The sequence below is a fragment of the Rissa tridactyla genome, chromosome 1 (genome assembly GCF_028500815.1).
Source record: "Rissa tridactyla isolate bRisTri1 chromosome 1, bRisTri1.patW.cur.20221130, whole genome shotgun sequence".
Taxonomy (NCBI): domain Eukaryota; kingdom Metazoa; phylum Chordata; class Aves; order Charadriiformes; family Laridae; genus Rissa; species Rissa tridactyla.
In genome coordinates, this window is record NC_071466.1 from 159,782,956 (window position 1) to 159,805,372 (window position 22,417).

Here is a 22,417-nt window from a genome sequence, read left to right on the forward strand (position 1 = left end):
TTTTACTATAGAATGTGTCTCAGGCCTTTAAAACTTGTAGGCTGTGTAAAAAAAAAAAAAAAAAAAAAAAAGTGTGAAGTTTGCCACTGTTTTTCAAATGCTTGCAAGCATGAATCTGAAGCCGACTGTCCTGACAGCTGTTCTCTTCTAGTGTTTGCAACATTTGTTCTATAGAAGTGCTGGGTATTCAAAGAAGGAAAATTGTTCCTAGGGTAAGTGCCTGTGTAAAGAGTAGGTGAAGGAGAAGAATGTATTTAATGAGGTGTCATTTACTATAGTGCGTCTTTATGTAGGCAGTTTAGCAAGGCAAGTAAAGTGTACCATGTTGTAACGTTACTGTGTTTGTTGTGTCTTAAAGACATGCATAGCTCAGTTGATTCTGTGTTAGGTTTCTGTTTAAATACACTGCATAAGTGTGAATGAAACTTTGTTGTACGTATTATTGCTACCAAGTGCTAAGTATAGAGGCAACGTGTAATTTAGGAACAGTGAGAACAAGAAACAGATTTCATGCAGGCTAACACATTTGGAACATGGGTAAAATTTACACGATGCTACTTCTGCTGCTGCTAAAAGCTTCTGTAAACTATCAGGTGTAAATGTTTTGAAATAATTTAATCAGAACATAAATTTACCAGGGAATTCACCAATTTTCAGTATGCATCAGTCTTGTTATACTGTATGTTACTCCATTCTCCTTCTCCCCTGCCCCTCATACGCATACACCTGTTCATCAGTAGGAGTACCTTGACCTAGCACTAGCAGGACAGGTACAGGGTCTTCCATCCAAAAATCATGGCATTCCAATGTGTTTTTCATGCGCTCGATGCGTGTTCCAAGTGTTTTCCACTTGGTTGCAATAAAGTTCTGAAGCAGTGATGCGTGAAACTTGTTCCTCTCTTCTTTTTGTGGAGAGGAAGCCATACAGAACCATCCTAGTACTGTACATCCTAACCTAGTGTTTTGTGTGGCCATTACTCTTGGATCTGGGAACTGAGGTTTCTGTACAGGTGTGTCCAGGAACCTCAGACAACACCGACACAAATATTGAAGTGGAACAGGCTTCTACATCTGCAGAACATGGAGCAGACCCCAGTGATTCTTTCCAACCTATTATTGCTAAGAAAATGTACTGCACAGTCATGAAGATCTGCAAGGCAGACACCCACTTAATCAATAGTTTGCGGTCAGCTTCTCCTTAGGAGCAGGTACATGCACGAAGTTTTAGCCAACAGAGTTGTTATCATGTGACTTAAATACCGTATTGGCAATGTGTGTCGCGTAAATGCCTTGGAGGCAGTGCAGTGAAATAGGTGTTATTTGAGGGCTTCCGCTCTTAGCTGCTGAAACAGAGACCCCAGACATGTTTGTCCTTGTTGGAAATCCTCAAGAGCCCTGCAGCTGTCATCTTCTCCAGAGAAAGGAGTTAGTTGTTCTGTGAAATTGTAGACAGTTTGCCTTTCAATAGACCACATTGAATTTATGATTCATCTTTGAACTTTAGCTCTGTGGGCAATGTTAAACATTTAGGCTTTTTCTTTAACAGACTGGTAGTTTTTAGAAAGAGACATGGAGTTCAGCACATTAAAACAATCTGTAGTAAGTAACATCCTAATGTATTGTAACATACTCAGTTACATCTCAAAGAACAGAATAGCGTTGATTTCACTTTTAAAGACACCAGTGGAGACATTTGAAACTTGTCTCCAGAATCTCTCCAGATTAAGGTTTTGTAGGCAACGCTTCAGCCCATGTGTACTTCTTAAGTGTGATGTCAGTAAAATATGTCCACAACTGAGCATGGAAGGGAGAACAGACAAGTCATTCTTGAACAGCTGAACTAATGGACCTTGTTTCCTACCATCTCCTATGTTCCCCAAATCAATAGTTTTACCTAAATCTTATATAATATCTCCATATTTCCCTGCAGTACTTCCAATTATTTCCAGGTCCCGGTCACTGCATCAAAGTCTTGCCTCTTTCAGTTTTCTCTCACATCTGCTGCACCTTTCTACGTTATTTTTAGATTCACTCATGTCTGTCTGTCTGTTTGCCAGTCTCGTTTTCTCTCCTTCTGGCCCTCCCCCCAGCTCCCTTGCTGACAGCTGGGCAAGAAGCAGCACATGGGGTGGCTGGTTCAGAGCAATAGAGGTGTTGACTGGTTGCCTCATGCTCACGGTTGTCCAGTCAGGCAGTGCCAAATGGCTCAGCTAAAGGTAGAGCTTTCCTCCCTCTCTTGTCCTCAGCGTTAACAGCAATATACTCTCCACACTATCCAGCCAGTGTTTTCTATTAAACTTGTAGGACGTGGGCTGGGCTTCAGGCATTTGGTAATATTGGATTAGCAAAACAAAAAATTGTCTGGGGGGTGGAGAGATTAACAGAGAAACAGTAATATCTCATAGAGTGTTTCCTGAGGAAACCAGGTGAATAGCAACAAAAGTAACAAGAAGAGGAAAGAACAGGATTACTGTATAAATAAACACCTTTTAAAAAAAAAAAAAGCAACCTATTCCCCTAAACCAGTTAAAGCACATATAAAATAAGGAAGACTCTAGTATAGTTGTTAATATGATATATTCTTGTATGACAAATGGACCTGTAGCTTTAATATGTTAGCCAAGATTTTAGTTCTTTACTCACCCAATTAATATATAAAAATTACAGGCAGCTACACTGCCTAGTCTGTCATGACAGAACTTTTTCTTGCCTGCAAAAGATAGGACCAAGCTCTCTTTTACCCATACACTTTAACTAAACGGTGGCTAGGGACGGCCCTGTATTCACTGGTTACAGCTCAGCATCAGAAAGTGGAGACTCCAGTGTAAAACTTTGGCTCTTACTGTAGGCAGCAAAATATATTATATTCATCAGGATCAGGATTTCACCCCAAAGTGAAGCAGAATAAGTAAAACTGTTCCATACAACCAGTGAAAAGACAGTGAAGTAAAGTGAGGAAGGGTAGGCATGTCACTGAGTTATAACAATAAGATGTTGCATATGAGAAAAAGCTTTCTCCCAGTGAACATGTTTAGACTGTGAATGAGTCTTCAGGCAGAAGGAGTGAAAGCCCTGTTGCTGAGGTCACTTAAAAAAGACGGTGACCTTGTGCCCCTCAGCCCTGAGCTGCAAATGCCTCCAGCTCTGCTCTGGGACCCCGTGGACTCGCAGAGCAGTTTAAGGTGTTTCCAACTGGAAGTTCTGCCGCTGCCTGCAGTGGGGAGGGCTGAAGAGGTGTAGGTCTTTTTCTGAGCAATGTGTTTACATGAAGGCTCTGACTCATTATTATCACTGAGTTTAGCTGCAAACACTAACTTATTCTGAATTGGGGCCTTCATTGAATCAAATTACTTAAAAAGCAGGAATGTTTTGAGCATTTCCAAATCCCCCAGTAGCTATTGCGTATGGATGGGTTGCTTACGGCTTCTTGGTTCTCTTCTAGATGTAATGTGTCACCCAGCTGTTCAGCTGGGTTGGCAGGCCTTTGAGCTTCTCTTTCAGTTTATTTCCTCAGCCAAGACTCATTTTAGTTCTTTGTTTCTTTTGAGACCCTGTATGAACCTTATTTTCTCAGTCAAGCCTGTTGGAGATGTTATCTTCCTCCTCTGCACCGGTTTCCCCTCTCTTCCGTGTGCTCAGTTCACTGCTTTAAATTTACTGTGCAGTGCTAAGTCACCTCCCAGACTGCCGCATCTCTCACAGAACAATTTCTCCTGGTGCAACCTCTTTTGCATCCTCATGAAGTGTTCTTCCCACAACTCCCATATGCCCCCTGGAGGTTAAATATTTTCATCTTTTGTTTTTCTTTTTATCCTTCTGGTGCTTTCCTGCCATGTCTTTTTCACAAGCAATAGTAAATTAATATTTGAAAAGGAAAATGAAGGATGCTGACACTGCAGGGGGGCTCTCCCCCAGCCTGAGGTCCCTTTACATCACTCTGGCAGAATAAAGAGGTTTAACAAGGATGCATGCTCACATGAATTTTAGAGCTTCTTTATTGCTCCCTGAGTGGCTTTGCTGTAAGTGAAAATTAGATGCCAATAACTTTATTTCACTAAATAAAGAAGGTTAAAGTCCATAATAGATTTGTAATATTATTTAGGAAATAGATCTTTTACACTTTTGACCAATATTTCCACCCTATTTAAAAAAAAAAAAAGAGCTGAAGTACAGTTATACCAGTAGAAAAGTGCTTTTTTTTTTTTTTCCCCCCAATAGTGTACTGTGCTCCAAGGAGGTACAAGCTGTACCAGCCAGAGTCCTCTTTTATCACTATGCACTGTCTATGCCCAGAAATTTTGCCAGTAGGACTGCTCCTCCTAGCATGATTAACATAAATAAGATTTACAGTTTCGTGCTATCTTACTATACATATTTGATGCTTAAAAAGGACAGACAAGTAGGCTTATTGAAATCTCTTTGATAATGACACTGCAATGTGATTGCATTCTGTTTTGTCTTTTTATTGAAATGCACGCATCTGGGATTGCCTGCTGTGCATAAGGAGATACTTCTCCTGAAGATCTATTTTTTTTTGTCCTGTAATGTCAATTTGGTCTTAAGTAGCCTCAACAGTAGCTGGTATAGCAAAGCCAAATTTACTCTTAGTGCTCTCTTCTGAGAGACTAAAACAGCACTTGTTTTATTATGAACAGTTACTATGTATGGAATGTTTTTTTTTTATTAGCCTTTTTTCTAGTCAATATAGAAAAGAAAAATAGAACTGGGGAAAAATCAATCTAAAGGTGAGGATGTGGTTTCTGTTATTGCATTGAAGGACTGTATCAGTCTATCAGTGCCATCTGAGCAGTGCCTGCTTTTCCTTCATCCCTTTTTAACAGCTAAGGTTCTGACCAAAGAACAGTTCACACCAGCATGATTTTTCTTCCTGATACAGAGTCTTCTAGGCCAAGCTCCTCTGAGGAGGCCATAATAGTACAAGTATTGCAGAAGCAAGCAGTCATATAAGTGTGAGGAGCGGGGATCCTACGGTGTCATTGGAAAGCTCTTTGTGCCCTTGGCTCTGCTTCACGGATCCCTTGTATTATTGCAGGTTTCTGACTCTTGCCTTTTTCTCCTTGAGCTTGATGAGTAAGAAAACCAGCAAGGACACCTGAGTTTCTTTGGAGTGACTTTGGAGTTACTGGCTTTTCCACTTCAAGCATCTAGCTTCTAGTTAGGTCTTAAGCATGAAGTAGAGTGGCCTCTGGGCTGCTGTACCTCATGCCTTGTCAACATGTCCCAGAGGCTGTTCTTACAGAGACCTAACAGGTCTGCCAGAGTGCAGGGATGCTGGCGCTCAGCCTTTTCCCACAGATATGGTGATGGCAGTTAAGTGTGCTGGCATCAGTACAGAGCAGGGGGAGTTATGCAGGGGTTTAGATCTGCTTGGCTTCAGCAAGTCAGCACTGAAAGTGGCTGCAGCTCAGCTAGGCATCTGAGTCAGAGCTTTCAATGTTTGCAGCTTTGTTGGGATGCAGTAATCTGTTTGATCATGCCTTAGGCTGAATTCCATCTGGCCAGTGGAGCTGCTGAAGGAGGATATTACTGTAAATAGATGAATTTGAGGAGAGATCTCACAAGCTTCCCTAAAGAGTCTGGTTCAGCTGGAGCTCCTCATGGTGCCTAATCTCTGTAGCAGGCAGAATTGGACACAGGCATTGGAGAAAGTGCCAGCAGGCTTCTCTGACTTGCTTTGCAGTTGAGATGTATCAGTGCTAGAAACAAGATCTCATCCTACAGCTAGACTGTGCCCTGTTCTACAAAATGATGGAAATGAGTGGATCTAAACAGACAACAGATCTGGGGTCAAGAATACTGGACCTGTACACTACAGTCTTCTCTTCTGGGCCATGCAAGTAAGCAAGCAAGAAGTAGAAAGACTATAGATGCAGTCACACCTCTTCTCCTTTTCTTTGCACAGTTTGGTGGATTTAGGGGACAGGAATGATATTTTGCAATGGGCTGATTTGATTGTACTCTTTCCTATCAGTGGATGTTTCTTGGGGCAAAGATTTTGTGACCTCTTCTTCAAGGTAATGTGCTGTTAAGCCAGCCCCCAGCCACATTTGAGCCAAAAGGTGCCTGTTAGCACAGACGTTAATAATAACAGATTGCCTCAGGGCAGGATTTTCAAAAGCACTGGAGCAGATGAGGAAACCCCAGAACGGTCTAGCTGGAGCAGTACCAGGCCAAAGATGAATGAGCCTAAAAATTTTACACTTATCGTATAAAATTGAGGATATCAGTGGTTTTTTTGTTTCACAGTGGTGAGATTAAAGAAAGCATAGCTGTGTGGGAGTATAGTTATATTTGGAATCACTGGTTTCTTTCCTGCTGCTATGGCAAAGAAGCTTAAGACTGAATCGCTACAGTAGAATTTGGTAAATAAACACAAATCTTCTGTACCTGAATTCATAAAAGCAAACCGTATCTTCTAGATTTGGGACTTGAAACTTGAGGTAAATAGATCCAGGCCCTGTTATAAAGAATTGTTATCAGAGGAAAGAGAATTTAATCTGCTGTATTTAGAATCTCTCTAGAACCTCCCAGAGCTCCAGAGCCTGGAGCCTGAAATCTGTTTCTCATTCTGGCAGAGTACAAATGCTGGGTTGCAACTTAATTTGATTTTATTTCATTACCCTGGGAAGTTCTAGAAGCATGGCTAGAATTATTTCAGATAGAAAAGAACAAGAGTCATGAAGATTAACATCACTCTAGATCAGATGCACTAACAAAATGAACATGCCTTTTGAAAAGTAGCAGTTAAAATTATTCCAGGGAGAAGACTTCTAAAAGTCATCTTCTGCCTATTTCCTCAGAGAAAAAAATGATATTTTGACATAGGAAGGGAGGAGAAAATGACTTCAAAAGTTTCTAGACATCTCTGGTTTCTTCCATCCTTATTTGTTAGCGTGAACACGGATACATAAGATGCTTTATGAGATGGCTTGTGTTTCTTCCCCCCCTCCCCACCCCCCCCACTTTTGACTCATATCATAGAAGAATCTAGATTGGGAAAAATAAAGTTCACATTTGGTAGTGAATGCCATGAGGCGTGATGGGTCACAGTGTATGGATGAAGGCAGAATAGAAACTGCATTCCTCATTTTAAAGCTGGGGCTGGCTCTGCTTGTGTTGCAATGTCACAGTGCTGGAGATGTGAGGAGAGCTGCAATGGCAGAAATTACAGCTGGCAGTAATCAGGATGACGGAATACACCTTTGCAGCCGTCTGCGGGTAACAGAACAACTCCTGCAGTTAGCCATGTCTCAGGTTAACAGGTTGTGCAGACTGCAGTACAGACCTTTACAGAGGAAGTGTGTTTTTATAGCTCATAAAGCTTGTATCTGATTTGCTTAGATACTTAAGTAACTTATTTCATTTTTATTCCATTATTTTAAGAATGACCAAAAATACCAGTAACTAGATATTTAATTCAAGTTTATTCAGACACCACCTACTAGGTTTAAAAAAGCCAAAATGGGATGAAAATCCTGTTAGCTCCAAGATCTGTGCAATCTATGTTGAGTGTTGTACTACCAGCATTGTAATCTCTGTGTGAGAGAATGATAAGGGAAAACTTTTCTTTCTTGCATTCACTTTGGCTGCCCCATACATTCAGAGTGGAAAGATTACTGCCTGCCAGAAAGAAAGAGGTCCCTTTATATTCTAAAGGCATTCCTAAAACGGTGTATCAGGATTGCCTGCAAAAGGGTTAGACGAATGCTGACCTGGGTATAGTAGTCCCCTGAAAAGGTGTAAACTATATTTATGTTGTTTTATAATGTAATGACTTCTATTTGGCTCTTACGTATACAGTAGGCAACCACTGAAAGAACTATGGAGGTGCAAAAAGATAAGGCGGTTCTTAATTTATTTTTTTTTTTTTAATCAAGAAAGGCATACGAGATCTTCTATAGGCATAAAGCAAGATCAGGTATTGGGCAGGGCACAGAGGAGAGAGATGAAGAACACAACTGAAGTTTAGTAACTGAGAAAGAAATTGAAGGAGCATTGGTTTCTGAGGCTAATAGTAGGGACAGAAGTTATTTGCAAGTGAAACTCCCGGTCTACATCTGTCTGAAAACCAAAAAGGCAAGTGGCATAAAAAAATGCCTAACAGTTAAAAGTGCCACATAATTTAGGTGGAATTTTACTGGGAAAATGTAAAACCTGTACCCTTTTACTCAGCAGATCTCATAGCGCAGCTGGATTTGTGGTCACTTTGGAGAAGTATGAGATGAAATTTCAGTTCCATTGAAGGACAATGGTAAAAGGCCTGTTCGCTCCAAAATTCCCTTGGATACCACCCATGAGATCTTTTTCCCACTGCTTCTGTTGAGAAGCCAGCGCTGCTGTGAGAACCAGGGACTGGGCTCCATTCAGAAAGCTGCTCAAACTGCGTGGTCTGTTCTTGATTCGTTTGCTTGCGCAACCCCATTGCAGTGATGAAAGGAAAATGATCCAACTTGGTTTTCAGATTCAAACCTGAATTTTCATGTCCGGCAATTAGGAACCTTCTTCCCTCCCCACCCAGCTGTAAAATTAACTCATTTTCTCTGTAGGTCTTTAAAAGTTAATAAGCATGAAACACAATGATGATGTATTTTATAGAGGGACTTTTCAGCCTAAAAGTATGATTTAAAAATCAACACGTTGTACCCTCTGCTTTTTCTATTGATTTCAGCACACAGAGAACTCCACTTTGTCCTTCCTGATCTGACTACTTCTCTCCTTTCAGGGAAATCTCACTGCCTTTGGCAATATCATTACAGTGGCATTTGCATAAATGTAGCTGAATATAAACGTTTATATGAGCAGCTAGTTCTTTTAGTACTTGGCTTGTTTTATTCCCAACACAAATACCCATATGCTTATGTGTACCAGCACCCAAGCATGAGTATGCCATGTTATACATATTTTATATATGCACCATTAGATCAAAAAGTCCTGACATTTTTTCCAATAGTTTGCTAGATTATTCTTTTTATTATTATTATTGGTAAAGAATACTTTAAGTGATGCATACTTTTCAGCTGTATTCTGAAAGGTGTGTCTCATTGTTTAAAATGTGCTGGATTTAAAAAAGAAACAAACAAAGAAAAGAAAAAGGGATCATCTGATCAGCTGCTCCATTTTTCTTCTCTTTTCCTGATCACCTCTGCCCTGGTATGTAGGAACTGGCTGATTTATTTAAATCCCAGAAACTCCCACGGCATATGGTTCATAAAGTAGCATTTACAGTGTGCATTGTAACGCTTCATCACTACTAGAAAGACTTTGAAAGTAATATGGGTTCAAGTTGTTCCAAAAGAAAAAATAAGGTAAAAGTATCCCTAATATTAAGATTTACTTGTGAGTCTACTGGTGTAAAATCAAGTTTTGGAGAGGAAGGGTATTTTCTGAATGATAACTGCCACCAAAAAAAAAAAAAGAAAAATTCCCTAGCCCAAAAAAACCATCCCCAGAAAGTAGTTCTTCAACGCTGCCTTTTTTCCCACAGCCTTGTCGAGCCCCCAACCCTGTCTGCAGAAAATGAAAGAGAGAGGGGTGGGATTAATGTGTAATTAAAGGGAATTTGGAAGGCTGAGATGTTGCGGAATGTTAGATCAGTAGCTGGAACAGCATGTGGTGTTCTTTAGGCAGGCTTCATTGAATCCATACAAAAAAAGAAAGAAGGGCTGCTTGCCTGTCTGCTCATTTATCAAACAGCTAGGCTGAACTTTCACAGCTCCACAAAAGTGTTTTACTGTTTGCTGAAGTTTTGCTCCAGAAATTAAAGCTGAACAACCTAGCGACTCTGAGTCTGTGCTGCGTTTTTGACATCAGCCACATTGTACAAAGCTCTTGGAAACCAACACAGAACAATTTTTACATGGTACAGAGGGAAGCTGATTGTACATTTGCTGAAGAAAATATTACTGAAGAAATGGTCAAATATGTGACATTGTAATGTCTTTATTTATATAGCAGCTTTTGATCCAAATACATGTTCCAGAGCTTTCAGTCATCAATCAGAATTAAATATTTATCACAGTGGCAAAATGGCTCATGAAGAAAAAAAATCTATATTATTTAGTCAATTTTAATTGACATTTTCTTCTGGTTGAGCAGTTGTATTCCATCTTGTATGCCTGTTTTCCCTTAACATTAGTTGGTGGCCCCCTGAAAGAGGAAACACTTAGCAATTTATATAATGAAAAGATGACTAAAATAGATTACAAATTAAAAAAAAAAAAAAATTCCTTTTGCAAGTGAATCCTCAAGGCTTACTGCAGTCTCTCTTGCACGGGTGTTCTGCCAGAAGAATTTTCCTTGTCCAGCAGACCACACTGAGAGTCAGCTTCAATCCTGTGAGGTGCTGAGTGCTGCCTTTCCAGCAACTACAGTGAACTTTTTCATCAGGACTAGTCTGCTTGACAGAGGCTCTGATTACTGAAGGCACAATCTACATTCATTAATGCATTTCCTTAAATGCATGTGTCGCTAAAGAAGTTTTGTTTTACAGTAGCAATGTTCTTTTAATCTCTGCTGACAGACTAAAGTCCAGATTCTTGATGATACCCTGCTGTTTCTGAGGTGCACTTGTTTCCATAGAGGATAAATTGATTACGAGCTATCTTTACAAATGCAACAGTGAGTCTTCCCTGGTAGAAGTGGTGCCACTGTCAGATACCAAAATCTTTTCAGGCCGTCATCTTTTAGAAAAAGGGCTGTTTAATGGCAGGGTTGTGAAGGTCTTTAAAGAACTGTGATCTCCAAAACTCTCAAAAGGAGAGTTTCCTCTATTTGCAGCAAACCCAAGTTTGTTGATCCTGCAAACTGACATAAATAAATACTAGGCCAATTTGAGGTACAATCCTCCCTAGTTTAGAGGCAGAATTGACCTTAGATTTTAAGGAAATGATTTCTACTCCAGTAACTTCAGAAAGTCTTTATTTAAATTAATGGTAGTTAATTGAGGGTGGCAGAGCACTGGAACAGGCTGCCCAGAGAGGTGGTGGAGTCTCCGTCTCTGGAGACATTCAAAACCCGCCTGGACGCGTTCCTGTGCAGCCTGCTCTAGGTGACCCTGCTCTGGCAGGGGGTTGGACTAGATGATTTCCAGAGGTCCCTTCCAACCCCTACCTTTCTGTGATTCTGTGTAATGGAATTATACTGAATTTTAAAATCTATTTCTCTTCTTTCAGTAATGGAAAATGTCAAAAGTTTGGGGTTTTTTATTTCTTCTGCCATGAATTTTGCTGACATTGCAGTAGTTTTTCTGCTTTTCTGTCTTAACAGTCTATATTAAATTAAGTATTAGAAAATATGCTTTTCAATTTTCTCTAATATCAGTGCAATTTATTTGCAGATAATAAGGCAACAGTTTCCACAGCTAACGACAAGACGACTTGGAACCAGAGGCCAATCAAAGTAAGCAGTGTATGGTATTATTGTCATCTCACACAGGGCCCCATCTGGCTCTGTCTTTAAGTGAATAGAATAATATAAGATCAGGGAATAACTTGTCCAGTTGGGAACTTAAAATCCAACTTTGATGGAGATTCTATTATAGTCTTTGCTATTCAGCTGTGATAGTCCTGCAAAGGTGTCTAATGGACACTTTACTGATTTCAGCAGCAATATTTTCCGTATTTTTCCTATGATGTTTTTCATCTCAACTCACTTTACACAATGTAAAGGACATTCACACCTAGCAGGGAGTTGCTGTTGGAAGCTGGGAAATGACAGCTGGTTAACATCATATTTCGGTTTGGAGGACAAGTGGCAGAATGCTATCTGGAATTTAGGTTGGAACATACACTGGCCTAAACTGAAATTGTCCACAAACCTGGATTTAACCGCCATTTTTCCTGTCTAACGCAAACCAACATATCTGTAAGTGATCAAGGAATTAGTTTATTGCCTTAGCCAAAAGATGGTCCTTGCTGAAAACAGTTCATCCTAATTTCATAATGAGAAATTGATTCAGAAAGAACAATGCACTTTCTGGAGTATTTGACTTTTTCCAATTGTTGACAAGATGTGATTCTACCAATTTATAAAAAGGATACAGCGACATTTTTATACTTTTTTCTGCTTGTGGACTCCATGAAATTTTTCCAGCGGAGCTTTGGATCTTTTTATGGCAAGCATAAGTCCCCTAAATGTGTGTGTATATATATATATGCTTTTCTTGATTAGCTCTCATAGAATTCTACAGGGTAGTCTAAAGGTAGTGTCTCTAGATCACAAGCGGAAAACTATGGAGGGGGAAATGAAAACCTGAGCGTATTTGCTGGTAAAGAGTTCCTTTTAAAACAAAGCCTAGAAACACAGTATTGCTACATGCTGAGAAACAAATATGCTATCAGAATTGAACTTACATACTAAAGCTAGAATGACCCACTCTTTAAAGGAAAAAAAGAAATTAAGATGCTAAAAAAATGCCATTAAAATTACCTTTACTGTGCTCTTCTAACAAGTGGTCCATCCCAAGCAGTATCTCTTTGATGGGACCAAATGTTTTTTCCCCACCTTGAGATTCCCCTAATTTTTATAACTCAGCTTTCTTTTTCTAGAGCAGCCATATTTAAGCAGCTAATTGAAGATTTGAAATCTCTTCCCAAGTGCAAATTCAGAGCTACCATAACATCAGTCATAACAGAGCCACCAGAAATCTCTCGGGTGCAAATTCTGGGCTAGTCCAACAGCATATTAGGAAAGCATGATGGGTCCAGACTCAGAGAGTCAGGATTTAGCACTGAATATAAGTTCTTTGGAAGTTCAGAAAGGTGGAGTGAAAGTGTGTACAAGTAGCTTTATGGAAGCATTTGTATGAGAGTACCCACTGTCAGCCATCAAATCACTCTGACATTGACTACAACTTTGTCATTTGTCTTCCTGTTTAACGAAAGGGATGAGCACTGCTGTATTTCCAAACTGGAGAGTCTCTCAGGCAGGCAAGATGCTCTTGATCTCCTGACTGAAGGTGTCTTGCATCTCAAAAATCTATGTCTCTTTACTCTCAATGAGGCTAAAAATAAATGAGACTTAATATCTCTTGTGTATTTTCCCCCTAACCTGCATGCCTATCATGTCCCTACCCATGGCAGGGGGTTGGAACTAGATGATCTTTAAGGTGCCTTCCAACCTAAACCATTTTATGATTCTATCAGAGGGGCTTTCATGTAACATACTCCTCTCACGACACCTTTGCAATGGTTCTGCTCCCTATCTAGGAAATAAGAAGGGGGTTCTGTAAAGCATGCTGTCTGTGCTTTGCAAAATCCTTGGCCCCTCAGAGTCCCTGGTCACCCCTGTGGGGGTGATCATAGTCACTCAAATCTCACAACCTCAGTAGGTATGAAATTGAGTTGTTCTACTCCAAAAGAGAATGCCTACGTCTTCATCTATGGTTAACACCCCAAGGATTGTAGCATACAGGAGTCATTCTCATTTGACCCAATGAAGAGGAGAAGTATAAACACACATGCGCTCACTAAATGCACACTGTATTTATTTACAACAAATACACTCCTTGCTAGACCCAGCACAGCTGTAACTGAGCTCTGCTTTTGTTTTCAGAAACATCTGACTGCATTCCAATTAAGTGTTACGTAAAGAAATTACTTTAGGTGTTAACACTTCAGTCCCTTTATCACCTTCTATGCTGACCGATTGCTGCCAGTATGATTTTCATTCCACTTCCCTGCTACTGCCAAAGGAAATTCAGCCATAGAAGTGGTTAAGATTATCTGACTTCACACTGTTCTGCCTTCAGTCTTTTTATAGCACAGCTGCCCTGTAACATTACAAAGTTCAGAGCTACAATGGTGCTATACTCTTGGCCGTCAGTTGTGAGGCTTTCTTTTTTTGCGGCTGGGTTCATTGCTGTAAGCATGCAGCTGTTCCCTATCGCACTGAGCTTAAAAACAGTTCCACCACAGGTGAGCCGTGAGAAGGCAGCTAAACATAAAAGCCAATTTCTTTCTATACTGTAGCTTGAAACTCTTCAACTATGCACACAAGAGGTTAGTTAAACTGATGGAAACTACATGGTGTGAAGGGAGTTTTACTTTTTTCTTTAAAGGAGTGCTGCAGATACCGGATCCATGAGAGGAAAAAGCATTCCAGTATTTACCACAAAAATAATTGTGTAGTCTGCATGTTATTCTTTTACAGATCAAACTTTCAAGCCCTGTTTGTTGAATTAAGTTGGGTTTGGGGTTTTTTTTCTGATAGAAATACAGAAAAGTGCTTGCAAAAGAATCTTTGTAAACTGCACCAGTGAGTTTTTGCCATTTGGGGTAGTGAAATTACTGACAGAAGAAGCTATCTGGAAAAATTTCAGGGTTAATTGGGGTATTGCTGTCTGTATGATTTTGAAACTGCCTGGAAAACTCTTTTATGTAGCTTACTGCCAAGTGAAATATAGCAGAAATTAAATAATGCACAATGAAATTCTACTACATCTTCCAGGCTTTCATTCATTTTTTTTCTTGAATTGATTTAAGAGGAAGCTTGATATAAGAGACTAACGGCTGTTCAACTTATACAAACTTCTTGGTCCACCTAGAAGTTTTCCAGTCCTGCCTGCTGTGACCTTTTCCCTTTTCTCCCCTCTTTCCTTCAGCAATTTGTGGAGCTAGCTCCCTGCAGCATTTCCTTTTCATTTCCCCAACCCCAGACATGCCACACAGGATGTACGTGAGCTTTATGGCTCTTACGCGGAGTGCATGCGTGACAGCTGCTGGAGACCAAACTGGGGACTTGAACTGCAAGCTGGAGTTGTTACCATTCAAGCTAAAAAGCCAAACTTCTACAGTGTTAGCGCAAACTTGACATTATCTATCTGCAACAGGTTAGGACTAGTCTGTAGCCTGGTTTCTGATGTGGAATATACATTTTGGCCTAAGCCCTGATGGGCAGATTTGGAGCCTATACTGTGTCTTTATAAGGTACTGAAGTGAGGAAATCTGATTCATACCATGCCAGTTTAATGTTTTAATAAATCTCACCTGGATTATTCAATATTGAATTCAAGATGCTTTTAATAGACAACATGGCTATTAAAAGTGGGCATGGCAAGGAAGCCACATACTAGAAGATTGATACAAGTCCCCAGGCCTCCTCTCAGACCACTTGTGCTGGTAGACAAGATTAGGGCTTCCAGCTCTTTACCACCACTTTCTGATGGAGATTATGATACACAGTGGTCTGTGGGTGAATGACTGTGAGTGGAAAAAAGGAAAAACATCACCTGAGTTAGTTTAAACTACCATCACGTAGATGCCACTCTGTCACTAGTTTAATTGATGACCTTTGTAAAACCAGCTGATTTTGCCTAAAGCAAACTAGGGTCCATTCAAGGGAACAGATCTGCTGGCAGCACTCGGAAATCTGGAACTGTCTGGGGAGTACAGCAGATATCCAGAGATGGTAACTTCTCCTACCACCATAGTGGGATCCAGAAGACAGTGTCTCATCATGGTCCGATAGGCTTTTGATAGGCTGTAAGGAGAGGACTCCTTACGTCCTTGATCGCTGAAAATTCCCTCTAGGAAAGCAGGGTGAATCAAAAGTATACGAGCAACACAATTTTGTGATGCTGTTTGTCATTAAAAAATTTAGCTGATGGGTTGGTGGTGCCTACAGCTGAGAAAGTAAAATAAAAGTCAGCAAATTATGAAAGGAAAAAGATTGCCTTTGGTGCAAGGGTTAGACTGCGTAATCAGTGCTTCCATTAACACCTTTAACAAAGTTGAGTTGTAGCACAAACTTGTGCTACAGGGCCACCAACCCCTATTCGTAGCACAGCCACACTGTGGAATTCCCACTGTGTTCTGTACAGACAGAGTTACAGTATTGTGTAGTATCCATCACTGATCTAAGCCCAGTGCTGATGCTAAGTTATGGAGCAAATAATTTGGAACTATACACTTCCTACCACTCGTTGCTTTCTAGCACAAGCCTCTTTTTCCCTTCTGTTTTCGTTGAAGTGTTTTCAATTTTTGGAATATTTCTGATCAACTCCTTTGCAATAAAGACTCGTGCTTTTCAGGGATCAAACCAGCCCTCAACAGTCTGAGAATCAGGGAGCTGAAATAACAACAGAAGGGCCAGTCCAGAGGGTCTGTACCTCTGCTTATTGCTAAACTAAAGGAGCAGCTGCACAGCAAAGCTCTGCCAACAAGTAGCTTTAGGATGCTTTTTTTTTTTTTTTTTAAGAAGAAAAAAAATGGAAGTCCATTATTTTCCTGCCCTGCAAACAGTCAGCTTTATTAACTCTGAAGAGAGCTACTTTTACCAGAAGGAATGAAAATTGGAAGCCCAATATATTACTGCAATGTTCTGCTACTGAATCAATGCTTGTTTATAATATATAAACTAATGCATAGTCTGTTTTGATGTAGAAATCATTAGCATTTTCAGTTCCTTTTAACCCCATATTATTTTCTTTTTAATTGTCAAACAATCTGCTTTATGAAATAAATATACATCTCTATGTATCAGGTACCATTATTATGGAATTGCAGTGAAAGAAAACTCCCAGTATTATGATGTGATGTATTCTAAAAAAGGAGCAGCCTGGGTCAACGAAACAGGAAAAAAAGAAGTAACCAAACAGACAGTGGCGTATTCACCACGATCCAAACTGGGAACATTACTGCCAGAGTTTCCAAATGTCAAAGATCTAAATCTGCCAGCCAGTCTGCCAGAGGAGAAGGTAACACTTTGGAAATCTTTTCTTGGCTTGTCTTGGGTTTTTTCCCTTCTCTGGATGAAAGCTTTATCTAAAATAGAATGACTTTGGATTAGAGTAAGTTTAATAATGCTTTGACTTCATTTATGGAGGACTTAATTTCTTCATATAATAGTAAGATACCCTTAAAATTGCCAGCTGATGCTATCAGCTGTACAATATTTCTAAAGCCCAGGCACACTTTTTTTAAAGTTACATTATGTATGGCAGATGAAGTTTGAGGGTAACTGTTTTTGCAATATGTTATAGCTCTTTAGTCTACAGACACATTTGATGGCAAACTGAAAAACAGTTCTGATGCTTTTTGAGCAGAGAGGGACTTAGCGTGCTTCTTATCCTTCTAGACTAGAAATTAAGAGAATCCTATCTGCACATATGACAAAAGTGCTCTGGCTGCTCTTGGCTGAGCTTGCTAGTTTTCTGATGCTATTCACATGTGTAGTATCAATGTAAAGTGGACAAAAGAATAGGGTTTTATAGTTCTTTATGTCCTAATTAGGGCCACATTCTCGTCTTTGATCTCACTGAGGCTTTTTGCTCCTCTTACATTTGAAGAATCCCCATTGACATAGAAAAATCCATGAATTCAAAGGGATAATTTACTTTTAAGAAGAAAACTTATCTTAAAGCTAATCTAACTAGACTCTAACCGATTTCATTATTTTGGCAATTGTACATAGGTAAGATAAGAAAAAACTTACTTTTTTGTGCTCTATATTCTGATAGTTTTAAAAGTGGATTTCTTAAGTAGAATGATCCTTTGTGTGTTTCCCTCTCATTCTTTTTTCAGGTTTCTACCTTTATTATGATGTATAGAACTCACTGTCAGAGGATATTAGACACTGTAATAAGAGCAAACTTTGATGAGGTATGGATGGAAACTACAGTTGTAGCTTAATGATACATAAGGTATTAATGGATCTGAGACCTTATTTCGAATGTGATATTACAAACTTATGGTTTTGTGGTGGCTGATCCTTTTCATGAGTAATGAACAATAGCTATACTTTAGCTATTGAGAGCGTTAAATCTCACTTATAACACTGTGTGAGTTAGAGGAACAAAAGCAATGGGAATGTTTTTGTCTCATCATTCTCCAGCAGGATTAAGGTAGCAATATCCCCTTACAAGATGTTGAACAAGCTGGTTCTCACAACTCAAGAAGTGTGTCCACCACCACTTTTCTAAGCTTTGCATTGGGACTGAGCTCTGTTTGAAGGAATTCCTCTGAGTGTTCAGCACAAACCCAGAGCAGGTGCCACAGCTAAAATGTTGGGCTCTTCTGGTCTATTAACAATGGTGCAGGGCAGCAGGGGGTCCTACAGCCTCCCAGACATCCCAGAAAGCTGTAGCTGAAGTCCCCAGTTGCTCAGTTGTACTGCAGTGCAGCTAGGAACGGGCACACTGCTCACTGGTTGATGCAATCCATTAGAGATGGATAAGGTTTGTACCTGCTGCATATCTGAGTGAATCTGAGGGCTTTATGGCAGTGCATGCAGACAGCTCTATAATTAGAGCTGAAAAATAAAATGTTACTGGAATGCAAGCAGTTTTATGTTACACATGGAGGAGGCCTCTAGTCCAGGAAAACAAATCTGACTATAGGGATGCTGAGGGTCTGATTCAAATATGACATCCAGGTCCTGGGAAAAATCAAAGGAAACGGGTCTTTTGATTCTGTCTTCTGAACAATGGCAAGAAATTCCTTGCTTTATTTCCTCTCACTGTTTAATTCTCACACTCTTCTGGTTTAAAGCTGAAGCTCTTTAAGTCATTGTACTGAGTCTAGATGTTTTCATGTGAGAGAAATATGTAACAGATATTCAGGAAATTTTGCTGGATGAGTCTCAGAACACTTTCTTAAGAGCGGGATGTTACATTTTGTTAGGGAATCTGTTTGTCAGGATTAAGGGTGGCAAAGGGGCTGAGCAGCAACAATATATAAATGGCAAATATTTTTACTGCACCTGGTGTGGTTACTTATTTCAGTACAGATTGTGTGCAAAAGGTTATCACTTACGAATGCCGATGTTCAGACCCTTCTAGAACTGATCATACCATTCACTTAATAACACCTTTATTTCCTAAATGAAAATTTTCGGAGGTATATTTTGCTGTGTCTGAAGTCTCCTCCCCATTTTCTTTTTTTTTGCCTTTCTCCATTCTTTCTTCACTATGAAGTGAAGGAAAGAAGAAATCCAAAAGCGTAGTGTTTCTTTCCAAAATGAAGGCAGAAAATGGTATATTGATCCCTGTTAGCCATGTGCTCTCCTCCTCTCCCTCCCTCCACCAAGCCCTAGATTGCATTCCTTTGTATACAGGGACAGAGAGCAAAGAGAGATGAAAAGGTTTGACATGTGGAAGCCAAAGAGTTACGCTCACCAGCCGTTGATGGAAGGTAAAAATATGGTGGTACCCATGGTTGTGTCTACTGTAGTAACGTAAAGACACCCTTGTCACCAATTCAGAGTGCCACCTTGCCCTATGGTTGATTATCCCATTGTGTGCTGCGTTACAATATAAGCCTGTCTAGTTAAGGAATATGCCTTGCCTCTGCTGTACACCATCAGTCCAGCTCTAGGGCTGAAACATATACTATGTTAGCAGGGTCATTTAAGGAAAGTGGTACTTGGGGCCTTTGATTATTTTCACTTAAACATTTTTGCTTCTTCTTGTGATTTCAGGTTCAAAGTTTTCTTCTGCACTTTTGGCAAGGGATGCCTCCTCATATGCTGCCCGTATTGGGTTCTTCAACTGTAGTGAATATAGTGGGAGTTTGTGATTCAATTCTGTACAAAGCAATTTCTGGAGTTTTGATGCCAACGGTACTACAAGCATTACCTGACAGGTCAGTATAGCTAGCAGAGCTGACCACTTTTAGCTCAGCTGTCTTTGTTACATGTCTTTTCTTCAAGAATGGCACCAGTTCTCAGAAAGCTACTTGCTTCCACCTATTTCCTGAGTTTAAATCACAATGTCAATGTTCCTGAAGAAATGTTCAGATTTTAACAAGACTTCTATTGTGAAAAAAATTATTATTTTTTGTATGGTAAAGGATACTACCACCTTCTTGGTTTATTAACATCAAGCTGACAGTCATGTCCCAACTTTCAGGTTGTGTCAGAAATCTGCAGGCTGCAGAGTGCCACACTGTCTTCTGAAAATTTCAGGCACTTTTCTGCTAGTCTGGGCTAACAGCATAACAGTATTCTGAATTGTAGTGACAAGAGGAGCTGGCCTGGCTGCTCTGTTTGTAAACGCTCACATGCATATTCACACACTGCAGCCTAAGTATTTGTCTCTGTTTACACTGTTGGAACCCAATTGTCATTCTGCTTGCCAGGAGTATAAAACATGAAGATCATACTTGTGAAGTCTTGGACAACCTGGTTTATTTTAAATACTGTGCTATGAAGAACAGATGCATGCTTATTTTAGGATCACTTTATTAATATTAACAAATATTTGTCTCCTTTGTTTCAAAGCTAAATTCACTTTTCCATTCCATGTGTTAGATCTCAACTATTCTTTTCCTACCTGGAGCTCATCTGAGTCCAAGCAGTCTTGTTTATACAGCAAAGCAAGACAGAGATCAACAATTCACAGCAAAAAGTTTAATCGCTGAGCACAGTCAACCTGTTTCACCCTTTGATTTTCCTAATACGAACATCAGGAAGCTCTTTTTCTAAATATATGTGTGCACCTTTAGTATTATTTGATGCTTTCCTGAGGTTGAGTCATTTCTTGAGAATATTGCTCTAGAAGTTTATTATTGGTGTGGTATATTTGGCCCTCAAGATTTTAAAGTGGCTCTAATTATGGCAAACGTTTTCAAGATGTTTTTCTGCTCTCCTGTGTGCACTGTGTGTCTGCTAAAGTACAGGCAAAGTATATTTTCCACAAGAAACCTGTTATAAGCATGGGCTTTCCTTGATAAGACACGTACATTTTTACAGGCTTTGCCCCTCACCCCCCCAAATCTATTTCATTGGAAGGATTAAACAGAACAGCAGTCCTTTTCTCAAGCTGCTTAGTTCTTTCATAGCAAATAAGGAGAGACTTGAGTGTGAATATAGACTTTTGTAATGCATATAAAGGGCCAGATTGTGGCTATTAAGCCATAGCCTGCACTGGAGGGGGTGAAGAAGGGTCTCATTGCAATGGAAGCTCCTGAAGGAAATCTTGCTGACTCAGCCAGAATCTTCTGAAGGACTTCCTGGGAACAAACGTTGGCTGTCCAGAAAGGCCACGTTTTAGTGGGTGCAGCAGTTGTCATCCATCCCCTGTCTTGTTAGGTGTCTGCATGGAGCAGAGCAGGCCTATGGTCATGTTCATTCTACCAGCTCTGTCCTCAGTGCAGTTTGTTAGGAGTACAAACAGAAAAAGCTGCCTGGCTGAAAGTTCCTTGCATCTTTCCTCTCTCTCTTGTTTGTGTATTTTGAGTATTGCTACAGGCGCAGTGCAGCTCAGTCCGGCAGAGCCAACTGTTCGGGTGCCCTGCACAACACCCTGCAACTTTTCCTGGAAAACGATAATTTTATACTGAGCAATTCTAAGAAGGGCAGAATGAGCTGCCTACCAAGTTTAGCAGGAAATGATGGAGCTGTCAGGAAAGCATAGTAAAGGAGAAGAGAGAAATCTCACTTGTCTAGAAAAGTTCCTGTCCCGTGCAGAGCTAAACAGGCAGGTCCTGCTCCAGCCCCACTTCCCCAGCCTGTGTGGGCTTGGCGTGGAAATTCCTCCCCACCATCATCACCCATTTACTGGCTTCAGCCTGCAGCATAGTTGGTTGTTACTTCACTTGCAGATCCCTGCGTACATCTGTATAAATGTGGGCACAGCTGAGCTGAAATCCAAAGCTTGATCTATTGTCTTCTTTAAACAGTTGTGATTTTATGGTTTTATGTTTGTACAGAGTGGGAATGACTTTATTTCAAGCTAAGAATGCTGTTTGTAAGTATCAAAGCAGTGCAGTACAGAGACTTCCATTCTTTGTGAGGTTTTGAACATGGTGATGTTTTCCTTTTCCTGCAAATGTTTTCAGAAGTTCAGAAACGTTTTTCTTCATGCCTACAAAACAAAATATGTCAGCAACTCTGCATAATAGTGAGTTGTAAATAACAGACTCATAGTCTTTACACATTCGCAGATTTTATAGTATAAAGCACAGAGTAAACACGTTATGATGTAGTGATTTCTCTTTTCAGTTTGACGCAGGTGATCCGAAAGTTTGCAAAGCAACTGGATGAGTGGCTGAAAGTAGCTCTCCATGATTTACCAGAAAACCTACGAAATATCAAATTTGAATGTATGTATTGCCCAATCTCTCTCCTATTAACCTGCAATGTATATACTGTTTATTGATTACAAATTAATTGGAAGTGAGACTAGTGTTCTTTTAGGAATTAAAAACTGTCAGCATTATAAATCTTGTATTCACTTACAATCTCCACTTGTTCATGAGAACCAATTTCATTTAGTGAAATGAGGCACTGCTCAAAATGAGAATAATTGCTTTTCCTTTCTTGTGGATTCTGATAAGAAATTAATTTTGTTGATAGTAAGCAAACATTAGGGATGATATTAGGCAAAGGAAATTATTAAACAAACCTTTAGGCTAGCACAATTTGAATACAGCTTGAGGCCCTTGCTCAAAAAAGTGCCAGA

General features: G+C 39.9%; 1 protein-coding gene across 1 annotated transcript in view; it reads left to right on the plus strand.

The window, feature by feature from the left end:
* The window catches only part of RFX4 (regulatory factor X4), a 97,493-nt gene that overhangs the window by 34,155 nt on the left and 40,921 nt on the right, over positions 1-22,417 (plus strand). Inside the window, exons 5-9 of the mRNA XM_054198443.1 lie at positions 11,357-11,418; positions 16,501-16,714; positions 17,541-17,618; positions 19,435-19,598; positions 21,958-22,058. Coding sequence (XP_054054418.1) covers positions 11,357-11,418; positions 16,501-16,714; positions 17,541-17,618; positions 19,435-19,598; positions 21,958-22,058 — 619 coding nt within the window. The remainder of the gene's footprint in view (positions 1-11,356; positions 11,419-16,500; positions 16,715-17,540; positions 17,619-19,434; positions 19,599-21,957; positions 22,059-22,417) is intronic.